Source organism: Cyprinodon tularosa, unplaced genomic scaffold (genome assembly GCF_016077235.1).
Source record: "Cyprinodon tularosa strain WSP-4 unplaced genomic scaffold, ASM1607723v1 ctg453, whole genome shotgun sequence".
Lineage (NCBI taxonomy): Eukaryota > Metazoa > Chordata > Actinopteri > Cyprinodontiformes > Cyprinodontidae > Cyprinodon > Cyprinodon tularosa.
In genome coordinates, this window is record NW_024039178.1 from 386,371 (window position 1) to 410,686 (window position 24,316).

The window sequence follows — 24,316 nt, forward strand, 5'->3', positions numbered from 1 at the left end:
TCTGTTGCTTAGCAACCGTGAAATTGACACACAAAGCAGGAAAAGAATGAATACCGAAGTTTTCAAAACTGTTTGTTTATTTATTTATTTTTTTAAATTTCAAATATCCATTACTGTAAAAATGTCCATAGCTGCATATTGGTTATTAATTCTCCAGTTTTATATTGTTAAAACACTTTACAGAATTGTATTTTTTTTTATTTAACTCTTCCCTATTATGTTATTCTTATACATTTTTCTAAGGTCCTCATTTGTGTGACCATTTTCAATAATCTTTCTGCTGCTGTAAATTTGCCCATTGTGGGACATTAAAGGGATTTTCTATTCTATTCTATGAAAGGGTTAGAAATATATAAGTAAATCTAAACAATGTATCTACAAAATATATCTGCAAAATCTCTAATATTTAACAACAAATATACTTAGTTAAGCATATTGTGCAAAACAACAATAAATAAATTAAACTCCTATAAGATTTATAGTTCCCACTCTGCAGATCTATTAGAATCTGTCCTTAAATTACAGCCAAACCCATTTACACAGCAACAGATAAAAACCTTTAGATAAACCAAACATTACCGCCACATATCTGACTCAATAACCATTAAAACAACTATTTTCATTCATTTCAGACGGAACTATTCACAGAGTTGTATTATATTAAACTGAACTTCAAATTTTCACCACTGATCTGCGCCAAGTAACATTTCCTCTGATCACGGCAAATCCCGATGATTCAAACACCAACCGCCCCCCCCCCCCCCCCCCCCCCCCCCCCCCCCAGCTCCAAGGTGTCCTGGTTTTCCCAAATGAAAATATGGTCACCCTAGATCATGCCCTCTGTATTTTCTTGTTTTTTATTAATTTTTTATTTTTATTATTATTACTATTATTTTTTTAATTCAGAGAAATGTCAAACTATATGAGGAAAACTTTTCTGACTTTGATTGCTGTAAAGATCAGCATGCATTCTCATTTTTTAAAAAAAATAATAAAGTCAACAATCACCTCATAAAATCACGTTGTTTTAAAACTGAGCGGAAATTGCATCAGATATTGCATTCTATCATATGACGCAGCTCCTCCGGGAAAGTCAGCTGCCCACGCTTTGAACATCATAAGATAAAATAGGCTACCAGTTTTTAGTGGTGGAATCTGGAAATGGAGGCAAGATGAAAAAATCTATGCTGAAACAAACTAAACTCAGCTTTGCACTGGTGTAACTTTCTGAAGGACTGGTGTGGACATGTCCCCATCAATAATTTCCGCTTTCCCCCACCCTTTCTGCTGATACTTTAGCCAACAGTAACTGGGGTTGGGTGCAGCTGTCTGTTTTCAGAGCGTTTTCAGTCTGTGTTTTTTCCTTGCTCTCCTTCTGCTCTTGAGTCCCACCTCTTGGTGAAATATCATCGGATCTGTTGCTTTGGGACATAATATTATTTAGGGTTACTATTCACTGCATACAGAGTAGCTATGTGGAGGAGGAGAGACACAGCAGCACTCAGTGAATTTTAACCGGCAGCTACTTCCATATATGTTTCAGTAAAAGTTGGGAGACTAGTTGGTTAAAAAAATTAGAGATGCCACCAAAAAATATGTTCATTACACATACGGAGCTTTTTCAGCTAAAAATGGCAACAGATTGTAAATCTATATAAGTTTAAAGAGCTGGGCTTCTCAAAAGACCATTACCCAGAGTTACAGATTAGAATTACCACATATCTGTTGTTTTCTGAACAGAGAGTCAGACTGCAGTAGCCTGGTAAACTAGCCCTACCCGCCAGCGGCCAAAATCACTTTTGCCTGCGAGTGGTCTAGCCTCGATCAATGCCAAAGAACTAGTGGGCCAATCACAACACAGAGGTGTGTTTTGAATTTTTGAATGCAAAGCGGGCGGGGTTTGAGGGCGTGACGACAAAGCTGCACGACGCTGGAGAAAGCACACAACAAAGAAGATGGCAACAACTATTGAACAGCAGCATGCACGGCAGCAGCAGCAGCTTTCAATGGAGCGTTCCATTAAAAGTTAAAGAAAGGTTCTCCTTTCTGTTGCTGTTGTTCAATAAAAGTACGTTTTAAGATCATTTAAAGCTGAAGTCTGTAAGTTTTTAAAAATCACTTTTTTGTCATATTGGCTAAAACTGTCCCTATGCCCAGACAGCAGTACATGTGATATGTAACCTGTGAAAAAAACTGCTTCAATTGGTACCGCATACTGTCTGTGTTTCAATCTGGAAAGAATAATTCGGGACGAGTCAAAACAACCAATCACAGCCAGAGGAGCGTCTGATGGAGTGTCAATCACAGCTCACACACGCTGAATCACCCCCCCCCCCTTCTGGTCGCATGCGGTAGCCGCGCAGATGCTGTGAGAGGGGTGGAGCTTGGAGGTGGGGCATGAGTGAAGCAGAGAGGGTGGGGGAGTGGCGTGAAACCTGTTTTTCTTCAAATTTTCAGTCGAAGTCTGCTCTCTCCTCAATGTTACAGACTGCAGCTTTAAGGCGAGAATATTATACTTTAAAGCATCACACTATATGGTCCAGTTACCGATTTAATGCGTAATTAAAAAAACTTTTTCCGAAGTTGAGAGCACCGCGGCAACCAGCAGACCTCCGAGGCTAATGGCAGCCCGTCTGCAGCAGCCCTCTCTCAGCATAGCCGTGTGTGAAGGACCGCTGGCTCTAATGGAGATTTTTACTCAGTTTTGGAATCAGTTTTGGAAGGATTAGACGGGGTTTTTGTTGAAACTTGAGCAGGAAGAGGCTCTACACTCATTCATTTTTAAGGAGCACATATTTGCCGTTTTACCGACAGGCTGTTTGACCAGCTTTCTGTTGCGCTTACTACGTCACAGTCAGTTGCGCTCATTGGTCATAGCGTTTGCCAATAGGCACAGACATGGTTTGAAAAACAACGGGTTTTTCTCATCAACAATCTTCCAATGTCTCGTTCATCATGGCCAGACTGAATTACACATTTATTCTCACATTTAGTCTGGTTTATCAGGCTAAGACTACAGAGCTTCTAGATATCTTGAAAATTTGTTTCTCTGACCTCATTATATTGGTAGACAGGTTCATAAATCTGATTTTAAGCAGAGCAGAGACACAATTAGGGACAGCTTCAGATGTAAAGGTGACACAGATTTACTGGGATATGCAATATGCATTAAAATATATTAACAAGTTTACAAGAAAAAAAAAAGCTGTGCTATAGTGAAATTCAGCGTATCTTACTTGTCTTCTGTAGTTCAGCAAGACTCAGAAAAAGCTGTGCTAGCCAACCCTGAGACAGCCAGACTCACAGGACACAGACTTAAATTTAAAATGTAAGAAACCTGCAATAATTAAAGCACAAAAAATAAAAATCAGTGTATAAATTATTTTGGAATATAAGGATACAATTAGGGCTGCAACTAACGATTATTTTAAAAATCGATGAATCGGCCGATTATTTTTTCGATTAATCGATGAATCGGAAAAAAAATATTTTTTATATTAACCTCTTTATTCCAAAATAAACATTTTAGACAGAACAAACAAGCACACAAGTACAGGTTGCTCATTAACTGTACTGGTGCAATATGAAAAATAAATGTTTGTGTTAAAACTACTCAAACTTACATGAGAGTAAAAAATGTAGCTGTACATCCACAAAATATAGGCTACTTTGTTTCATAAAGTGCAAAAAAAGACAGTTTTGTTTTTAAAAGCCCCTAAGGGGTTCAAACAATAGGCCCCCCCATGTCAACAAATGAGTTTTTTTAGACTAGAAGAGTTCTGCCTTTTAAGACAGGAAAGTATAGCAGTTAAAGCCACAGTGTGTAATTTTCAGCGACATCTAACGTCCAGACTGCAGACCGCAGCAACATGAACATCTCCCCCCCCCACCGCTTCTCCCCCCCAACAGTACGGCGAGCGTTACGGGACAAAATGTCTTCCATGACGTCCGCATCACCTACCTTCTCAAGTGATGAGGTTTGTTTACATAGATAATTTACAGATAGTATTTCATTAGTCTGTGTAGGGTATAGATTTCAGTACCGTTTTAGTTCATCTCTCTCAACTTGCCGTAGTTACTTTCGAGCGTAATGGGCGATCTCGCAATCGCTAGTTTGTTGGCTCTGCGCTGCCGTAGCGCAAAGATGTCTGCCTCCATGGCTGCGAGACCCGCTCCAATGTTATTATAAATAACAAATTCTAAGGCAACGCAAATATTAAGGTTAAGAGGCTGAGCTCGTAGATGATGATAAATAACATAGTTATGTATAATATATTAGATTTCTGACTGTATATTCCTGTAATTATTACACACTGTAGCTTTAAAGTTGCTACTTGAGAAAATACTGAACCATAGAGATAAAAATAGCCCTGTGATTCAAATTATAAATTGTATTTGGAATAAAAATGAGAGAACTAGGGGTGTTAAAAAAACACATCCTCCAAAGACAGATATTTACATGGGAATGTGGCATATAATTAATTGACATATTACTGATCTTGCTGGATTTTATTCTGCTTTACTTCCATAAATTGCACGATCTTCTTTACTTTATTTTTGCTAGAAGATTTAAACTTTAAAAGCTTTGCCCTCATAATTTGCAACTTCATTTATTCATAAAGTAAATATAAACGCTGCTTAAGCTAATTCAAATGAAATTAAAAGTAAAATAAGTAGCCAACCTTATCACTGTCTGTAACCTACTAACAAGGTAAGGAAAGCATCAGATGAGAAACTAACGTTACGTTTCCCCACTTTAAAACTAAACAAACATGGCCGCTCATCCTGCTGATCAGCTCTCTTCACTGCCATCGAAGGCTCCAACGTGTTTCCTTTTCAGGTGCTTCTGTGTTATGTTAATTTGTTTTTACAAAAGTTGCATGTTACAACTTTTTTCGCTTTACAAAGCGCAGGCTATTTTAATTCATTAATTGATTTACGGTCTCCGCCAAGTGACATCAATTGTTTACCTCAGGCGCGGTACACTACGCCTTTTCCACCTAAAATGGCGTCTTAGCAACAAATGTCACGTGACTGGTGGAGACCGGATCGGTCAATCCCGGCGCATGCGCACTTCATTTGCAGTCTGGACGCTGAGGGTAAACATCCTGCAGCTCTGACTGCAACGCTGAGAGGGACTCCTGCGGGAGCGGGAGAACGGGGTTGGGATGGGGGAGGCGCCTGACGGTGGCTGATGACACATTGATCGCGCGACACAACTAATCGATGATGAAATTCGTTGCCAACGCTTTTAAAAGTCGATTTTTATCGATTTTATCGATTCGATGTTGCAGCCCTAGATACAATATATACACATTGGCTTTCAACGACATATGGGACAAATTTCTAAATATGATTTTGTGAAGGAGGATATTCACAGATGCTGTTTAAAGGGAAGCCATGCATGGATGGATGGATGGAATTGAAGTTGTGTCCATACTAGGGATGGAACGGTTTATGAAAACCATCCGAACCGTTCGGTTTGACTGTCTCGGTTCGGTTTGCGTGTGTTGCGTTCGGTTCATGCGCTGCTCCTTTTTTTCATAGGCGAAGCGTTTACACTACAGAGCAGAAGGTGGCGGTACTGCGACCAAAGCAACCACCAGTAGTAAACAAGAAGAAGAAGAAGTGAAGCAGCGTAGCTGGGTGTAGCAGAAAAAAATCAACCAAAATCCAACATACTCCATCAGCGCTCCGCTCCGCCCCGCTGCGCTCCAGACCGCCTGCACAAAGCAAAGCCTACAGCCCCCACTGTGGCTCCCGTCCGCTCTGCTCTGAGTTCCTTGGAGATCGTAGAGGGCATGCGCGAGATGATTAAATTCAAAGCAGCAAAACATGCGGAAATGATCCAGGGTTTCATTAAAAATAATTACAATTCATTAATTTTTTTGTATTTTTTTCATTAATTTTATTAATTTCTATGGGATTTCGGTGTAACAATCTACATATACCGAATCGAACCAAAAACCGCGAACCGAAACCAACCATGGATTTTGTGAACCGTTCCACCCCTAGTCCATACTAGGGATGCATGATATATTGATGTTGGCATTGGAAATCGGCAGTTATTCATAATTTTTTATACATTAATGTTTTTGAGCCCTTAATAAATAAAGCATTAAAGGCGGGCATCTGTTTATAACTATAAATATCAGTGTACGGTGGTACTCTTGTGTTCTCAACAATAGGAAAGCATTCAATAAATATGTGTTTGAGCTTTGAGCATATTTGGAAAATATAAACCCTTTTGAAAGCGTTCGGGTTGAGTAGCTGTAGGTCCATCAGCCACTATCCTTAGAGCGTTCATGCCAACTTTTATCACAAAGTTACACCCTTGCAGCTTTGGAAAGCCAGCAGGTCATGGGAAAGAAAGAGAGAAGGAGGTGATTTCATTTCGCCAGTAAATATATCATTCAAAGCATGGCTAGCAATAGGATGCTCATCGTCCTCAGCAAGCATTTCAAGCAACTGTCACTAGGAATTAATTTTACTGTCGGAGCCCACATAAAACTATTGATGCACCGGGGCAAAATAATAGAATCAAATAGTACTACATTTTTCTTGAGGCAGCCTAGCTGTGTTGCTCATGTTGCATTATGAAGAATCCTGGTTACGGCCCTGAGAGGGAGCTTGGTTACTTACTTTAGTAAAGGCTCTTATTAGCAGATGTTATAAATCATCCAGCAGGATGTTAACATTAGAGACAGATTCTGGAACCTAGAGGGAAATTCCTTTCTTATCTGTAGCTAGCAGCTGCTATCTCATGATTTTTTCTGGCATCTCCTTCACATAACAAGAAATATAAAGAAGTCACTTTTTGATTTTGCAAGAACAGTTGCTTAAGCCCAGTGAGCGATGTAAACTTTTCACCTGCTAAAGTTGGTCGAATCTGCTCCTGTTTATATCCTTTAAAGCAGCATAGTTAAAATATTATCCTGAATAAAGTATTTTAACTAGTTAGATAATACTTGTAATAGATTCCACTGCTTTAGAAAGAAGCTGCTGTGTTTATGTGTTCAGCTTTACTGTTTGAGAATCTCCTCATCTGTTGCTCTATAATACCTGACCTCACCAGGGAGGCAATCATAGAACTAAAACTAGCAGAGACTGAGGGTGGAAGCAGCTTCTTTTACAGCACGTCAGGAACAACAGGTTCTGTTCAGATTACAGTACAGGGAGGGCCAAACGGTCCAACCGACCTGGGAGCTCAGAGGACCACTGCTTCAGCAGGAGGTTCCCCACCAATCACATTGTGAAGTTTGCAGACGACACCAAGGTGGTGGGCCTCATCAGAGAGGACAACGACCAGGACTACAAAGAGGAGCAGCTGGTGGGCTGGTGCAGAGATAACAGCCTGATCCTGAATGTTGAAAAAAGGAAGGACATCACTGTTGGCTTTAGGAAGAACCGTCCTAACCACGCTCCACTGGTCATCAGCTCAGCTGTAGAGGTGGTCAGCAGCACCAACTTCCTGGGGGTGCACATCACAGACACGTTCACCTGGAATTTAAACACCACCTCACTGGTAAAAATGGCACAGAAGCGCATGTACTTCCTGTGGAGGATGAGAGCCCACCTGCCCCCACCCATCCTCACCACCATAGAGAGCGTTCTGACCAGCTGTCTCACTGTGTGGTGTGGAGGCTGCAGCACCTCAGACTGGAAGAACATGAGGAGAGTGGCTTCATCCCAGTGCTGCGTGACACGAGCCCGTAACATTATCAATGACCCCCCACACCCCCACCATGGACTGATGACTGCTGCCCTCTGGAAATAGTCTTTATAGCATTTGATGCAGGTCCAGCACATTCTGCACAGCTTCTACCCCGCTGCCATCAGGCTGTTACTGTTTAACTCTAAACTGGACTCTGCATCCCACTTGCAACATTATGCTGCACTACCAATGTACCTGAAACTTTTACAACCCTTTAAAATAGAACAAAACTCAAAATTCTATTGCATTTTGTACCATATTTATTTTAAATTGCCATATTTTTTAAAATTGTTTTCCTTTTCTGCTACACTGTTTACATCCTGATCACTGCCACACTTTATAATGGTAATGCTCATTTCACTATTGGAAGCAATGTAATTTAGTTTTGTATACACTCTGTGTATAGAAAATTACAATAAAGCTCAGCACCATCAGTGTGTGAGGGAACGATAGAATGTGGTGTAAAGCGCTTTGGTCAAATCTCCTGACTAGAAAAGGCTCTATATAAGTGGAGGCCATTTATCATTTATTTGTATTCATCAGAGCACATGAGCTTCAGAAGTGGATCACAGGGAACATCAGAGTTCTTCAGACACCTTATCAGAGAAACCTTTAGTGAAATATTTGAGGACTTCCTTCTGGTTGTAGAGATGTTGCAAAACCTCTGAGGTAAACATTTATCAGCACGTCTGTTTCTTCTACCAAAAACGTCTGAATATTGAAGGTAAGGACCAGCTTCCAGACTGAGCTTCTCTCTGATAAATCAGGCTGCCATCCTGTGAGATCTCCTGGATCTTATCCAGCAGCTCCTGGACCTGCTTCCTGTCCTCCATCTTCTTGTTGTTGAACACGTGGTACTGGCCGCTGCAGCTCTTCAGCAGCTTCTGAAGGTTGGTGTCCTCCCTGATGAACTGCTCCATGTCGGTGTCTTCCAGTCGGTCTCCGTAGGTGAACAGCAGCATGGTGTGTTTGGAGACATCAGGACCCAGCATCTTCTGCAGCACCTCCATTCCTTTCTGCTCCTGGGGGGTGAACCTTCCCAGCTGCAGGGTGAGCAGGAAGACGTGAGGACCAGGAGAGCTCAGCTCCAGCGCTTCCAGCAGCTTCTTCTTCACCTGCTCTGCAGGCATGAGGCTGCTGAAGAGGCCCGGGGTGTCCACCAAAGAAACTCTGCGACCTTCAACATCACCTTCTACCTTCTGAGGGTTCAGGGTCACAGGGACGGAGCTGAACCGGCAGTCCAGCTCCTTCCTCCCCAGGATGGTGTTTCCTGCTGAGCTCTTCCCGACTCTCTCCTGACCCACCAGCACCACTCTGAGGTCTGAGCCTGGAAACAACAGACTTCATCAGAACCTCTGGGATTATCTGGGCCACTGCTCACACATCCACAGTCAGAGGAGACATGCAGCTTCAAAAATGATCAGAGTCTGGTTTTCTGAAAAATCTTTTATTAATACATCAGATACAGAAGCTGCAGGAGGAAGTCTGTCATCAACACAAACACAATGGAAGTTTGACTCCTGCGTTTCATAATCTGTCCTTTAACACGACTCCTCCTACGGAAGCATAAGAAAAAAAGCTTTAAGCCACAATTTTCCTTTTTCCAATTTATGTCGTTTTAATTTCAATTCAGTTTATTCAAGCAGTAAATATTCTCAACAAAAGTCGTCTAAGGCTGAAAACCTCCAATGTTACACAGAGACATTAAATCAGTTGGTCCAACAGTACAGAGACATGAATGAAAACATTCTGGTTCTTTTATTTCATACAGATTAAATCTCAGCTGATTGATGGTTTCAATCATTTGTTTCTGTTATTTAGGATTATTTTATGGCTTAAAAAATAATATTTAAGATTTGTTTAATGCATCAGATCTTAAACAGAAATGTGAAACAGTTGGATGAACACCTGTCTGTCTAAAACCATGTTCTGATTTATGAACATGACTTCATCAACAAACACTGCAGCCGAGTTCAGCCTGTTAATCTGATGAAACCTGACAGATTGCATCAAATTAACTCCAACAAGCTTCTAAATTAACATCATATCCCATGAAACTGTGAGGAAAAGAAAAACTCGACAGGAATCAAGTCTTGATTTTATTTATGACTGATCTTCAGCCACCAGAACTCTACTCCAAATTTCAGAGCATCAGGATCGATTAGGAGCGCTGGTCAGATGCATAAAATAACTGGTTTTAACAAGGTGACCATGTAACCTTGTGGTTGATGGTTCTTGCTGCTTTAGGACCGGTTCTACCGGCTGCTGGACTGAGTGAGGACTTTGTTTTTTATCACTGAAATTACCTGAATATTTCTAAAAATGTTTCTCTGTTTCAGATTTTTGAGATAAATTTGAAAGAAATCTAGTTAATCTATGAGCTCCTTCAGGCCGATCAGCACTAATGATCAACCATCAACCTGAAGCTTCTCTGGAATTAAACATTTAAAGTTGTTAAAATGATGCAGGAAACAAAAAGCATCATGCTGATGTGTTAATGATTAAATAGAGAAGTATAACCAAACATTCACTGTATGACACAGGCATCATTCTTCACAGCTGCAGTTATAGCTCCTACTGCCAGTCCCACACCAGCTCCAACAACAACTCCAACGGGACCAGCAACAGCTCCAACTGTAGCTCCAAGCTTTGCGCCACCAGCAATTCCTGCACCAACAGCAAGGCCAACTCCTGCAGCCCCTCCAACAACTGCTCCAACCTTTACTGCATCCCGAATAAACTGGTTATCCTCCTCCGCCTTTCTCCTTGCATCGTTAGGATCCGTACCTGGGTTGCTTCTCTGAATTCTCTCAGTCTCTGCTCTTATAGCTTCCTCGGCTTTTTGTAACATATCGTTGGTGTAGAAGCTTCCTCCATTTTTCTGAACCATTGTGTTGATCTTCCTCAGCAGCTCTCGGACATGAAATGGTTCCCGGTTTCTGTTGTTGAAGACGTGATAACCTCCCCTACACTGATTGACGAAAGCGCAGAGAGGTGAACTTCTATGAATGAAGTCCTCTATGGAGACCTCTTCCTCCTCCAAGTCATCCCCATGAGTGAACAGCACCATGGTGTAAACTGCTGCCTTCTCTCCAAACACCGTCTGAATTAGTTTGACAGTTTTTTGTTCTTCTTCTGTGAATCTATTTGGTTGGATCACAACCAGGAACACATGAGGACCAGGAGCAGCATATGAGATGCATCTAACTATCTCTCTTTTCACCTCCTCCTGGTTTCTGGTGTCAAACAGACCTGGAGTATCAACCACTGCCAGAGTCTGACCCTCAAACTCTCCGATTTCTTTCTTACAAACTGATGTTAGGGAGGAAGGAGACAGCTTAGATTCAAAAGCTTTCCTTTTTAGGATGGTGTTTCCTGTTGCACTCTTCCCAACTCCAGTTTTTCCAACAAGCACCATCCTGAGGTCTGGTTGCCGTGGTTCTGTTGGAGAACAACACATTAATGAGGATGATAGTGACTGGAGGTCAATGCAGTTCCTCTTATTAAGCTGTGTTTGACCCAGTTGACCATAGCTTGGTGACTGGTAGACCGGGACAAGGTGGGATCAGATCTGGGACTGTACAGATCAGGTCTACTTTGATCACACATGAAGTTCCCCATGGAACCGTTCTTTAATGAGTTTTAAAACTTTGACTAATTGAGCATGTAGAGTAAGAAAATATGTCTAATGATGCCATATGCTGATGACACTCACCTTTATAGCTATTAGCACAGGACCGCTGTCTCTTACAGACGCTGAGTAAATCAGTCTATACTAACAGTCAGTTGATGGGTAAATATTTAATCCAGTTTGGTGCTGAAAGGTCAGACGTTCTTCCTTTTGGATCAGGACATTTTAACATGGATAGAGACCCAAACCCAGCTTGATCTAGTGAGGCTAAGATCTACAGAGCATGTCAGAGAATTTAAAGTTAGAGACTTTGTTCAATTCTAACATCCATATAAACCCTCTTCTAAAATCCTCCTCCTGCTATCGTCCAGTGTTTGATTTATTATTGCTTCAGCAATAGATAATTGAAACACTTTCTTCTCTGGTTTCTGTAAGTTCTCAGTTGTTCTCCTGATCACTGCAATGATGTCCTGTCTTTCAAAACACATATACGCTATAACCTCGCTGATGGTCTTTAATAGAACTGAATAGTCTTTGGCATTTAAATCATTTGGATCCCATCAGTCTTTAATTATCTAAACTCCTCAGCCCTGAAACAAACTCCCTTAAAACCCTAACTTCTTCAAAAACTGTTCTTTAAATCAGGATAAAAAACATGACTGTTTTCTGAAGGTTTCCAGCAAAGATCTAAAAGTTTCAGGTTCAGCTCTTTGGACTCCCAGTGTTGATCTGCTGAGGTTTATTTATTTATTATTTATTTCATTTCTATTTATTGGGGTGAACTTTAGTGACTAGGGTACGAAAGCCCCGAAAGGAAAAAAGCTGAGAGAGAAGCAGGAAAAATTACAGCCACCTGTATACAGACTTAAACATTAAAGTTGTTTTTCTGTTGAGTCCTTAAAGTCAAGAAATAAATTTATCCTGGGGAGGCTTATTTTCTGTGCTAGTCTATGTTGTAATACTTTACATCACCACTAGAGGGCATGGAGTAAGACCTTAGGCATTCGACAAGAGCTGCATTGTTCAGATAAACAAAGGATGGGCTCTAGAATATCCCAGTTTAACACTAAATGAGAAGTTGAAAATGATTTAGTGTCTGATCATAACTCTGTCTGGTTGAATAGTAAAAGTTTATGGATTTTAAGTTCGATCGGTTTATTACGCCCTGTTTTGTCACTTATTAATGGAGGCTGAATTCTGCAAACTTGGCTTGTGCTCATTTATATGGTTTCACTTTCTTTTCACAAATGTAATAAAATGTAATTTCAATAATTTGAGCTGAATTCATCGCCCAGCTGCCATTCTGCTTTACACTTGATGGACCACACCGAGCCCAGAGGGAGATCTATTCCACACACTGATTGTTTTTGCCAGTTTACTTATTGCTAAAGGTAGAATTGAAAGCTGCTTTCCACTGTGTGATGAACTGAGCTTAACCATCTTTTTTCACCTTCCTGTCTACAGTCTTTATTTCCTGGCTGAAGGGAAAAGTCAGAAAGAGTGGAATATAGAAATTATATAAGTAGACGCCTCATTGGGCCGGCAGACGTGCCTAGGAGGTTATTATCTTGGATTGACCAAAATATCATATTAATATTAGCTGCAAATTGTATAACTTTGCTTACATCTCATCTAGTTTGAGTTCAGTTTCAATAGTTTTTAATCTGAATATGTGCAATCTAACTGAAAGGTAATTTTAAAATTTGTTTTGGTCTTTTTAGGGGTTGTAAAATGTAAGAGATTATTGTAATATTATCTCTGACTCATCTGTCTTGTGATTAAAATAAGATCTGAGGCGTCTCCTATTCATTCTGACAGCAGCTGTCTGAACTGTGTCCGATCCAAGGTGGCCGCCCTCTAGGCATGTCGGTTCTACGAATGTAATGTCTATAGAGAGGGAGGCTTAGAAATGTTCTGCCAGGAGCTCCTTCCTGGTTGCATTGAGTCTGCTTGCAGCAGTTAGAGTAAACAGGAAGTCTGTGCTCTCTGAACTGAACCCTGCAACTCTTGGGTTGAGGCACCAAGTTACAGATGTACAATATTTCTCAGTTACTAACGAGATGCAAATGTTTCAGGTGCAGAGCTTTTCTGTCTCTAGCATTTTTTTAATTAACCATAGGCATAGTGACTAAGGCTGGTAGACTTGTACTCACAAGGCATTGTGCTGGCCATGTCTGCTGTAGAAGGATGCTGATCTCTTCTGATGCTTTACAATGAAGGAGCTGTTATATCTGCTTTCTGACTCCTCCCTCTAAACCAGGGGTAACCAATTAAAAATCAGCAGGGTCCGAATAAAGAAAATCATCAACCAGTAAAGGTCCGGAGACATTTTTAATTATAATCTGTTACTTTGAACAGAATTTAACACTAAAATAAAATGAGGTGTTCATGCATCTGTGTTTTTCATTGACTTTTTAAATAAAAAAATATAAATAAATAAAAAAAAACAAAAAAAAAAAGAATATTTTTCTATTTTAAAATCTAAAGTGTTTTTTGAAGTAGAGAACAATAATTGTTCAGTTTGGTATAAAGACAATTTCTTGGTTCACATTTACAAAGCACCTGAACTGCCTTTTTATTTATTTATTTTTTTCAATTTTCATCGCTTAATGACAGCAGTGGGCTTTATGCTGCCCTGCAAGGCTTTAAACCTGGGTTTGAATGGAGGCAAAGCCATTCTAAAGCACATATCAAGGAGCTCGTTTTAAGGCCTGGATCCATGTGTATTTTTTATTATGTTCATGGTGGAGCATCCTGCTTAACAGGAGGAGGTTGTGCCAAACATACTAGTCAACACTTTCTCTGCTCTCTTTTTCTCATCATCTTCTCCTTCTTTCCCATCGCCCGGCTTGCCACAGGTTTGCCTGCTGTGTCTAAAAGTAGCAGCAGCAGCAACCCAGACTGACAGCAGCTCATTGGATCATTTGGATCAAGTGTAGCCTGGAGCCGGATGCTCCACAGGGCTTTACTGTACAAACAGGTGAAGCGGTGCAAGTGAAATGAGACACTGCTGTCGGACAACATGTGGTAATTTATAAATGTTTTAAATCAAGTTGGGTCCGGATTAGCCAGCCGGTGGGTCTGGATCCGCCCCACGGTCCGCTAATCCGTGACCTCTGCTTAAACCCTAAGGGGCGGAGTCAAATTTATGGCTCCATATTTTATTTATCAATCCAAGGTATCGAATTTAACCGTTTCAGATTATTAGGGAATTGAAGGAAAGAAAAACACAAAGAAAATCAGTGAACCAGCCTGGCTTGTTGGAAGCGCTGATGGGGAACAAGTCTTCTCTCCTAAAATAAAATGGCTGCAGGACTAAGATCTGAAGAGCTGGATGAAGGACAAGACTTCTGGGACAAGAAAAAGTTAATATTGTCCTTAAAAGTTTCATTCTAGATTATACAACTAACCCAGGGGTCGGCAACCCTCCACTCCGGAGCCCTATGGGGCTCTTTAAGGCCCTCCTTGTGGCTCCGGGGAGCTTTTTCAAAAATGTATGAAAATCCTTTGTTTTTTTTGTTTTTTGTTAATATGCTGTGCAGGAGGTCAAACTAAAATTTTGTTTTCCAATGCTGTAAACATTTGTATGATAAATAGGTGTAAACAATAATTGTAATCCTTTAGATTTTTAACATTACAATTTATATTTCTTCAAGCACACAACAGTTTAAAGCAAAGTTTAGTTTGAAAAGAATGTGCGGGAAGGATTGAAAAGCATGTTAACACGGTAATGTAGGCTTGAGTTCATTATCTGACGCATGCATATACACACCAGGAACCTGTAAACTTAAAAAATACTGAATTACAAAAAACATTTAAAAAACAAATATGTTTCATTGATATATATACAAAAATGAATATTAGGAACTACATTTATCAAACATTATATTGGGCAAGTAAAAATTGTTTCTGGGCAAATGAAATGTGAAAGTCACTTGCCCAAAGGGCAAGTGGTAAAAATCCTTTACGTCAACCCCTGACAAGGCTTTCTTTTTATTTTGTAAGGAACAAAATACTTTTTTATTTAACAAGAGACACATTCAGGAGCGACATATCATACAGTTTTGGAAACAGCAATGGGGAGATGAAATATTTTTCTCTCATGGATCTTCTCATTCTCTTGGAGTGATGGTATTTTTACGTATATTTCAAGGAAGGATAATTGTACACAAAAGTGATACAGGTGGCTTATAATGGTAGTAGAGATGAATAGTCAAAGATTTATTCTGCTTTGTGTGTATGCATATAACAACAGAACATTAATGGGGTCGCAATGCCAAATCCAAATTCATTCATAAATGATTGGAAAATCAGAAGGGATATCAAATCTGATATATCCACGTAGCATGTATGTGTCTCCAAAAGACATCATAATCAAAGAAACATAAGTTTATTTGGAGAAATTAAACGTTTATGTAAAAACACTGTTTTGGTCCATGGGCAAACAGATAGAGCAGCTCATTATCAGGGTTTTCACTGTCTCAGAGCTTATCCTGGAAATAAAAGCTTGAAATAATCTCAAGCTAAACAGAATGTCTTCCTGTTTTCTGCATCAACAGGAAGCAAAGTTTCAGCTCATTCAATCATTTTCCTGCTGCTGCTGGTCTTAACTTCTTTGATCAACCTTTTATTTCTTCAAGTTGGACTAAAATGTTTGCAGCTGCAGAATTTGACTTCCTCACCTTCTTGCACAATTTGGATGTGATCTAACCCTCTCTAAGTAGGTACTTCTGGAGAGGAAGCTCCAAGAACCTGGAGCAGGTTGGAGGGTCTGAATTTTCCTTTTGTCTAATCGCTGCACATGTTGGTAAACCTTTTCCGTGGGAAGCTGTGATGGAGAATGAGGTACAGGATCGGTTCCTGGGATCTCCAGTAGGTCTGTTAATCATAAGTGTTGTGATTCAATGTTCTTTTCTATTCCCAGAGTGATTCGAGCACTAATCATGGTCAAACAGTTAATTCTGCAAATACATGGAATAAATTCACCACAACTTCTGTTCAAAATTTAAGAGTTTATTAACAAAAATCATTCAGCTCCAAGTCATATTTCAGTTTAACACTCTCAACTAAGACTAGTAAAACTCAACTAAACTAAACTAACTACTATGTACAAAGAGGAAGGGGGAAACGGTTGAAAAACATATTACAGTTTAAGATGGATTCTGTGTTTGAAACCAAAGTTTATCTGGAAGAATCTGGGATATGATCAAATTAGCTTTTCACTAATTTTAAAGAAATTGGAATGTTTCCAGACCAATTCACAATGCAAATCCATGAGGTGAATAAAACATTATTTGGCCAAATAATGTTTTACTGAATGCTGATTTGCTTAATCAAGAACCAAAACCCTTTAGTTAAATGATTCTTAACCCTCTTTGAAATAGCTAGCAGCGAATAGACATCAGGATTCCACTAAATGACTCTTGGTCATACTTGGTAATGGAAATGTAATGAGCATTTGAGGAACACATGAACACTAATGTTATATCAGTGTTTCAATCCTTAGTGAATAAAGCTTGTCCAAGCTTTAGCAACAGCTCAACACATATTCCTGTAGCATAGCGTAGCATGCAGTCCATTCTTTAGCATCAATTAGCGTTGTCTTTACTCAGCAGTAAACACAAGATATGATTAGCTTCATCAAAAGACATATTGCTTGTTCTGTCCCTAATCATGCCAGACCTGGAAACCTTTTTCCATGTCCATTTGGGAAGCTTGAGTTTCATGCAGTTTTGCAGCTCTGCAGTCAGGGATTCTATGTGCAGGTTTTCACACCTCTGCTGGTTTCCATGTGACTTGCCTGTGGCTGCTTTTGCTCAAAAAGGGGGGGCTGCAGAAGTCCCCGAGCTGTTATTCACCAAAGCTGCGTTTTCTCCTCTGGTCATCCTATCAGGATGAAATATGATGCGCGATCACAACGCTACGGAAGCCGGCAGACCAAACCAGCGCATTCAGCTCGGCAAAGAACTCATGCTCTTCCTCAACACTGAAGTCCTCAGACATTTTTCTTTCGTTGTTTCTTTCTTTGCACAGGTAAACGGCACATTTCTTCTTCTACGCTTGCATTATTGGAAGAGCAGACGCTGAATGCGCACTTTCATCTGGTTTGGTCTGCCGGCTTCCGTAGCGTCATGATCGCGCATGTGCGCGCTTTCAGGAAATCCTATACACTACTGTTTATGCTCTACAAACATTCTAAATGACTTCGTTTCGAGTAAATTCTGTATGCTACCCACTCAGGACACTTGGAATACATTGGACGACCAGTATGGAGGAATATTGACACAATTTTTGTGGACTTTTATGGACCTTTCTGCCTCGGGCACCATGGACCTCCATTATTTGAATGTCAGCAGACAGCAAGAAGCCTCCCAGATCTCCAGATGCATTTGAGATATCAAAAAAGTACTCCAGAGTGTTGTTCAGCATGGGGGTGAGTAGAAAATGAAGGCTAATCATGTTTTGGGTGTACTATTCCTTTAAGATAAAATGGTTAACCTACTTTAAAACTAGTTAGCAATTATATGACCATTTCTTACACCTTAAAGAAAATCACATCTATGACAACTAACAAGTTAAATTTAATTAAGATGTACATGTACTGTATCATATTTTCATTTAAATAATGAATCTTTGATTATTCAAAAGTCAGTTTTAATAGTCCATCTTTGAAGTAATAAATGCATGGACTAGTTTCTCAGCATCACTATATTCTGCACATGAAAAAAGGAAATTCTAGAGACCTCTTTAAAATGGGACTTAAATGACAGATCCTGGTCAAAAAATAACAGCAAGATTTTTTTACTTTATTATCTGAGATCAATTTAATCCCATCCAAATGAAGTGACTGAGTAATCTGCTTCTTTTTCAAAGACTCTGGTCCAAAGACTATAACTTCTGTTTTGTCTGTATTCAGGAGCACAAAGTTAAGAGTCATCCAGGTCTTTATGACTTCAAGACATGCCTGTAGTCTATGTAATGAGTTAGCTTAATCTGGATTTATAGACAGGAATAGCTGAGTATCATCAGCATAATAGGGGGAATTAATTCGATGCTCTCTATTCTACTGATAGGGAGAATATATATATGTATATATTAAAGAGAATTGGTCCTAGCACTGATCCCTGTGGTACTCCACATGTAACCCTGGAGAATTGGGAAGATTTATCATTAACATGAACAAACTGGAATTTGTCAGATAGATATGATTTAAACTAACTTGGGTGAGTTTGGCAACTGTATTAAAAAGATATCTAGGATTATTCTTATTCCCCTTCTATCAATGAGGAGAAATATGCTGCTCTTTCATTACGAAGGGTCATCTTATACAGCAGTCAACTATTATTCCAGACTAGGTAGGATTCCTGTAGGCATGTAGAGTGCCATTTTCTCTCTAGTTTCCTAGCATTTTGCTTCAAAGTGTGCAGCTCTGCATTAAACCAGGGAGTCAGCTTTCTTTTTTTAAAGTTTTTCTTTTTCAAAGGGGCTTCATTGTCTAAGGCAGTATGCAGAGAACTAGCAACCCCATCAACAAAGCTATCAACCCGTGAAGAGGAGCAAGCCAAACTTTTGCCCTCTGCAGCACTCCTCAGCGACACAAAGGAGAGAGAAAGTGAAAGAGATTCTTTAAAATTTATAACTGCACTATCTGATAATTATCTACTTTTAGGGGAGGAGGACTCTGTTAAAGAAATCCTGACGGTTAATAAAAAGAGGAAAGGGAGGACAGGGTGGTGAGGAAAATACTCTTATTTCTTCACATTCAAAGCCATATGTCAGCACAAGGTCCAAATTACGAAGATGAGAATGTTTGGGACTTTTCAGATTTTTAACAAAGCAAATACTATCTAAGATAGCCTTAAAGGCTGCATTTAAGCTATTACCTTCAACTCAGCATGGATGTTAAAATCCCCCACTATGATTACCAGTACTATCAGTATTCCACACCAAATCAAATGGGAATTCTGAAAACTCGTCTAAAAATTCAGAATAAGGACCTGGTGGACGATACAAATCAACAAAAAGATGAGGTTTTGTGGCTCTGCAATTTGGATGAGGAAAACTAAGGGTTACATTTTCAAAAGAGTTGTAATTATTAACTGAACTTGGAATAAACAGTCAGTCAGACTGAAAGATTGTTGCAACTCCTCCTCCTCAACCAGAATATCTGGGAAAATGTGAATAACTAAAAGGAGTTGCCTAATTTATGCTCTATTAATCATCTTGCTGCAGCCAAGTTTCTGTAAGGCAGCATAAATCAAGTCATTAACTAACAAACTTTTTGAAGAATGAGATCTTATGTTAAATAAACCACATTTAAAGGTATTGTGTAAAATGTAGTTTGTAAAAGATTTGCCCTCCCCACTTAAAAAAAAATGTGCGTGCAAGAGCATGCATGAGGAGAAATGGGCTTGTGCATGCAATTGCATGTGCATTTTTTAGGTGTTTAAAATCTGCTGTTCTCATAGCTCATACAACCTTACTGTGTCCACATATAGTGGCAACTATATAGTGGACTTTATAGCAAACTCAGTTAACTGACCGTTTGGACAGATGATCACTGCTTTTTGCTCCCTAACTCCTCCTCCACTGCGTGGTGCCTGTGCCATGTTTGTTATTAGTCGAAGCTGTCGGGTAGCGACAGCCTATGGCGTCAGTGGGCAGCTGTGACAGCAAATCCCATAATGCTTTTTGAGGAGAGCTCCACGCGCAAAGAGGCCTCTTCTGAGGCCTTTCTTTTCTTCTCAAACACTTCATAGACACTGTTTCTATTACGAACCACAGCCATTTTCAAAAAACAGCATTGATAAAGGTGAGCCTCAATGACTATCTGAAACTGAAGCTCACCACGGATATGCGCCTGAAAGTGAGCATGCGCAGAAAAAGTTATAAAACAGGGCGAGCACCTATAACGGCCTTACATAAAAATATCACCAGAATTATTGACAATTAGGAGGACCACTTATTTAGATGATCCTCTCAGAAATAAAAGATCGTCCTCTATAACTTTATTTGTTTTAACTTTTACCCCAAATGTAGTTATTTTAATTAGATCATCAACATTTACTCCTTTGGGATTCTTTTCTAATTCTTTTTACTTTGGTCCTTTGCAAGACACTGTCTAGTTGGAGTAATGAGTGGGTAACAGAGCAACTAAGAGCAACTGCAGAGAGCTTTGTTTAACTGTTTGACTGTTTCCTGGTCTGCACCTTGGCCTGTCAGGGTTTTGGAGGACTAATAAATTTGGTCAGATTCCTAGAAAGAAGAGCTGCACCATCCAAAGCGGGATGGAGGCCGTCTCTCAAACTTAAATTTCTCATAATTTTTCACATTCTCACAGACGACCTGTGTTGGATAGATCTTAGGCCAGAAATGAGTACATTTATTCTGGCCTGTTTGTTTACTTTTGCAGAATTTTCATTGGGCAACCACACAGCCAACTAATCTCTCCAAACAGCAGTGTTGTGGACCCCATTTATCACAAATTAAACTAGTTTGTTTTTCATTGATTTTTTTATCTGCCCTTTTCTACATGAAAAAATATCAAACATCCATGGCGTGTGATACCCATATCTTAGTGGTAGCTGCTAACCCTGGGATTTAAAATCTACGGTGAACAAATAAAAATTAAAATTTTCACAACTAAATAAATACATTTGTTCCCCTTTGTACATGGGCAGTAAACCCAGTTCAAAAGCAGCCTGTCATGGTCTCATAACTTGAAATTGCATAAAGACTGAACAAAATAGCAATACAAATATATGCGTTTCGTTCATCAAACCACTGTTTGTGTGACCTGATACAGTTCAACATCAGAGATGGCAAAAGTACTCACTTTCCATACTTGAGTAAAAGTACAGATACTTGTGTTAAAAAATACTCTGGTAAAAGTGGAAGTACTCATTAAACTTCTTTACTCAAGTAAAAGTAACAAAGTACAGGCTTGTAAATTTACTTAAAGTATAAAAGTAAAAGTAGAAACCACTTTTTTCATGCCGTTGCCTACATTTTAAATGGATGTCTGCCAATAGGACTAGATCTCCGTTGTGTTCATTTTCAATCATCTCGTCGTCCATACTACTATGCTAACGCCACCGCCACCAAGCTGCAATGATTTGCCCCAAATGAATACCGCCGAATCTGTCGATTCATCTTGTAGTGGTGCGTGAAATGCAACAAAGATTCCCATCCAATTAGATTGAATTTGGTATTGAACCAAAACAAGAAAATCAAGGAAAAGAGAGAGCATTTGAAAATATATATACATGTTTTAGGCTAAAAGAAGTAAAGAGCTAAGTTAAAGCTGCAGTAAAACTTATTGTTCATATGTATCAGGGCAGATTTACAGAACAGAGTGTAGAAAACAAACAGGTGCAGATGGGAAGGCTGAGAATGACCTTGCTCCGACAAACACACAGAAAAAGCTGATTAACAGGGGAGCAGAAAGGCAGGAAGCAACTCCATATTTGGAGATAGGAAGTAGGGAGTAGGATCATTCTCTGGGACTGTCTGTGTGAAACTGTAAGATTTTCCCCTATGAAGATAATAAAAAGAGTTGGTGTTGCAGGGGGGGTCAGAGTTGCTGTTCGCAGATGCATGCTGCTGATGCTCCTCTCCCTTTGCAAAGGCGAATCGAAGCTTTGTTGTCCAGAATTTTTTTATAACACTACTTCTCACTTAAGTTATCTGCACTTGAATTAACGTACTGTCGTCTATAATTCTCTTCTTGACGACTTAAAATTGAAGCTAAGTTTTATAAAAATTCAAAGTTCTTAAAAAGCAGAAAAAGTCTCAAACAAAGATCAAAAAATTCAGGCAGGGGCAGCTGAGTCCGGGTCCAGTGTGTTTATTGCTAAACACAACACATTCACATGGAGCTGGTCACCGGTGAGCATCAGCTGAACAAATGGTGAACACAGCTCCCTTTTATACATTTCTTATCGGTGGAAAACCCCCTTCAGAACATATTTCAGTCTTTGGTAAAGGTCACATTGATATTTATCTGCAAATCACAGTGTCATTCATAGACACATCTCATTCTTGTGAGAGCAGTCTCTCAGGCCATGAAAACATCTGGTGCATTCAAATCAGAAACTTATGACAGTTTAATCACAAACATGTTGGAATACATCCTTTCCTTATTTCAAGCCATGTCAGTCTGGCCTAGTGCTCCCCCCTCGTGTCTCAGTCAAAGCATCACCCTTTCTGGGACCATTACCGCTCCGTGTGCCTTGAAAATAACAACTCTATTTATCACAAGTTGTATGGCCAAATTTTGCTGAGCTGGGCAACCTTGAGATGTCAAATATTTCATTTTTAATGAGTGGGCTTTCTTATCACTATGGGGCCTCAACCTTGCGTTTTCCTGCAGGTTCCACTCCTCTTGGTCCAGGTGCAATGGTTACACACCCTCACTGCTCTGTTTTTCTCCTTTTTGGCCTTGAATGGCTCTTATAACAGTATTTGTGAGAACAACTTTAAACTTATAAAACATTAACTTTATTTTATCTTATGATTAGTGCAGATTAATACACAACAGTACCCGGGGGAAAACCATGACAGTGTTTTTCAACACATGGAATGTAATAACAAGAAAAGGACTTTTTGTCACAATTTGAAAAATAAAGTTTGAATAGTTGGAAGGAAGCATGAGAAGCCCAATTGTTCTGTTTGTAGTCAGAAGACCAGTTTTTCTTGAAAATGTGCTGTTTACACATGTGTTGCTTTCTTAATGATAGGTCGAAATGGATTTATATCTACATTCAGAAATTTACATAGCGGGTGGACTTACTCCTTTAAACTGCATTTTTTATTTATAGCTTATGGTTAAGAAGAAGAAATGAGACTCCATTGTGAGACAGATTTTAGTTTTTTTCTTCACACCTGTGAACGACGCTATTCTTTGTGTGGGATTCTTTGCACTAACTGTTTTTCTGTGGATACAAGTTAATCTAATCCGGAAAAAAAATATATGTCTGGTTGAGTTTTTGCGAACAGTCTTTAGGAATATTTTTTCAGGAGGCATCAACTCGCCACCTACGCTTCAGGAACATCTGCAGTGTGCATAGATTTCAACCAGTTAAACGCGCCACAATTTAATCTATCACACCTTCAACTCCAAAGCTACAAAAATACTACACTTATTAGACATACTATTATCACTAAAGGTGGCAGAGGAATAATTAAACATCCAACACAGAAAGCAGGAGTACGGAAGCTGGGAGCGGTCATACTCGACTTTTTAATTTTCATTTGTATTCTCGAGATAATGACATAGCCATCTCGTTACCACGGTTAAACCATGAATTATTTTCTCGAGATAACGATAATTATCTTGTTATCACAAGAAAACAGTTATTGATTTCTTGAGATAACAAGATGATTAACCTGCATGAGTAATGAATGAGACTGGGCAACAGCCCTGGATTCCCAGTCCAGTCTCGTTACTGCTTGTGCACTTTTCACTAATTTTTCACTTCTTTTCACTCATTTTCAGGTAGTGGTGGATGATTGGATTGCATGGAATACAGTAGAAACAAATCAGATTTTTTCTTTTTTTATGAAAATTTTTAATCTGGACTCATTCTGAGGGTTAATGCATCTTATACCTGTTACTGGCGTTAAAGGTAGGGCTGTTCAGAAAACACCGCTGTAGGTACCAGGTCCCCGTGAGTTGTCAGATCTGCTCAGGCCACTGATGTTATTGATTGGCTGAACGTTGCAACAATGACGTAAAACATAGTGGTCGCCCAGACAACGATAATGACAATGCACCATCCATGTGGGAGCGTCTGTAATGTTAGCGTGTGTAACGACTGATGAAGTTTCACCTGATTGTTAACAAAATTGAAAAAATATGTTTATGGTGGTCAAAGTAACTTCAAGACCATGATATAAAGGGGGAGAGCTGGGTAGCATTGTGGCTAGCTGTGCTCAGTAGCTAACAGGTTAGCCCATTTTAGCTTGGTCAG

General features: G+C 39.6%; 1 protein-coding gene across 1 annotated transcript; it reads right to left on the reverse strand.

Annotated features, from left to right (window-relative positions):
- Window positions 1-8,016: 8,016 nt before the first annotated feature.
- Window positions 8,017-11,335, reverse strand: LOC119793455 (GTPase IMAP family member 8-like). Its single transcript, XM_038300675.1, has 3 exons — window positions 11,311-11,335; window positions 10,521-11,155; window positions 8,017-9,033 (listed from the first exon to the last, which is right to left on the reverse strand). Exons 1-3 carry the CDS (start codon window positions 11,333-11,335, stop codon window positions 8,413-8,415), a joined length of 1,281 nt encoding a protein of 426 aa, XP_038156603.1. The 3' UTR covers window positions 8,017-8,412.
- Window positions 11,336-24,316: the final 12,981 nt, after the last annotated feature.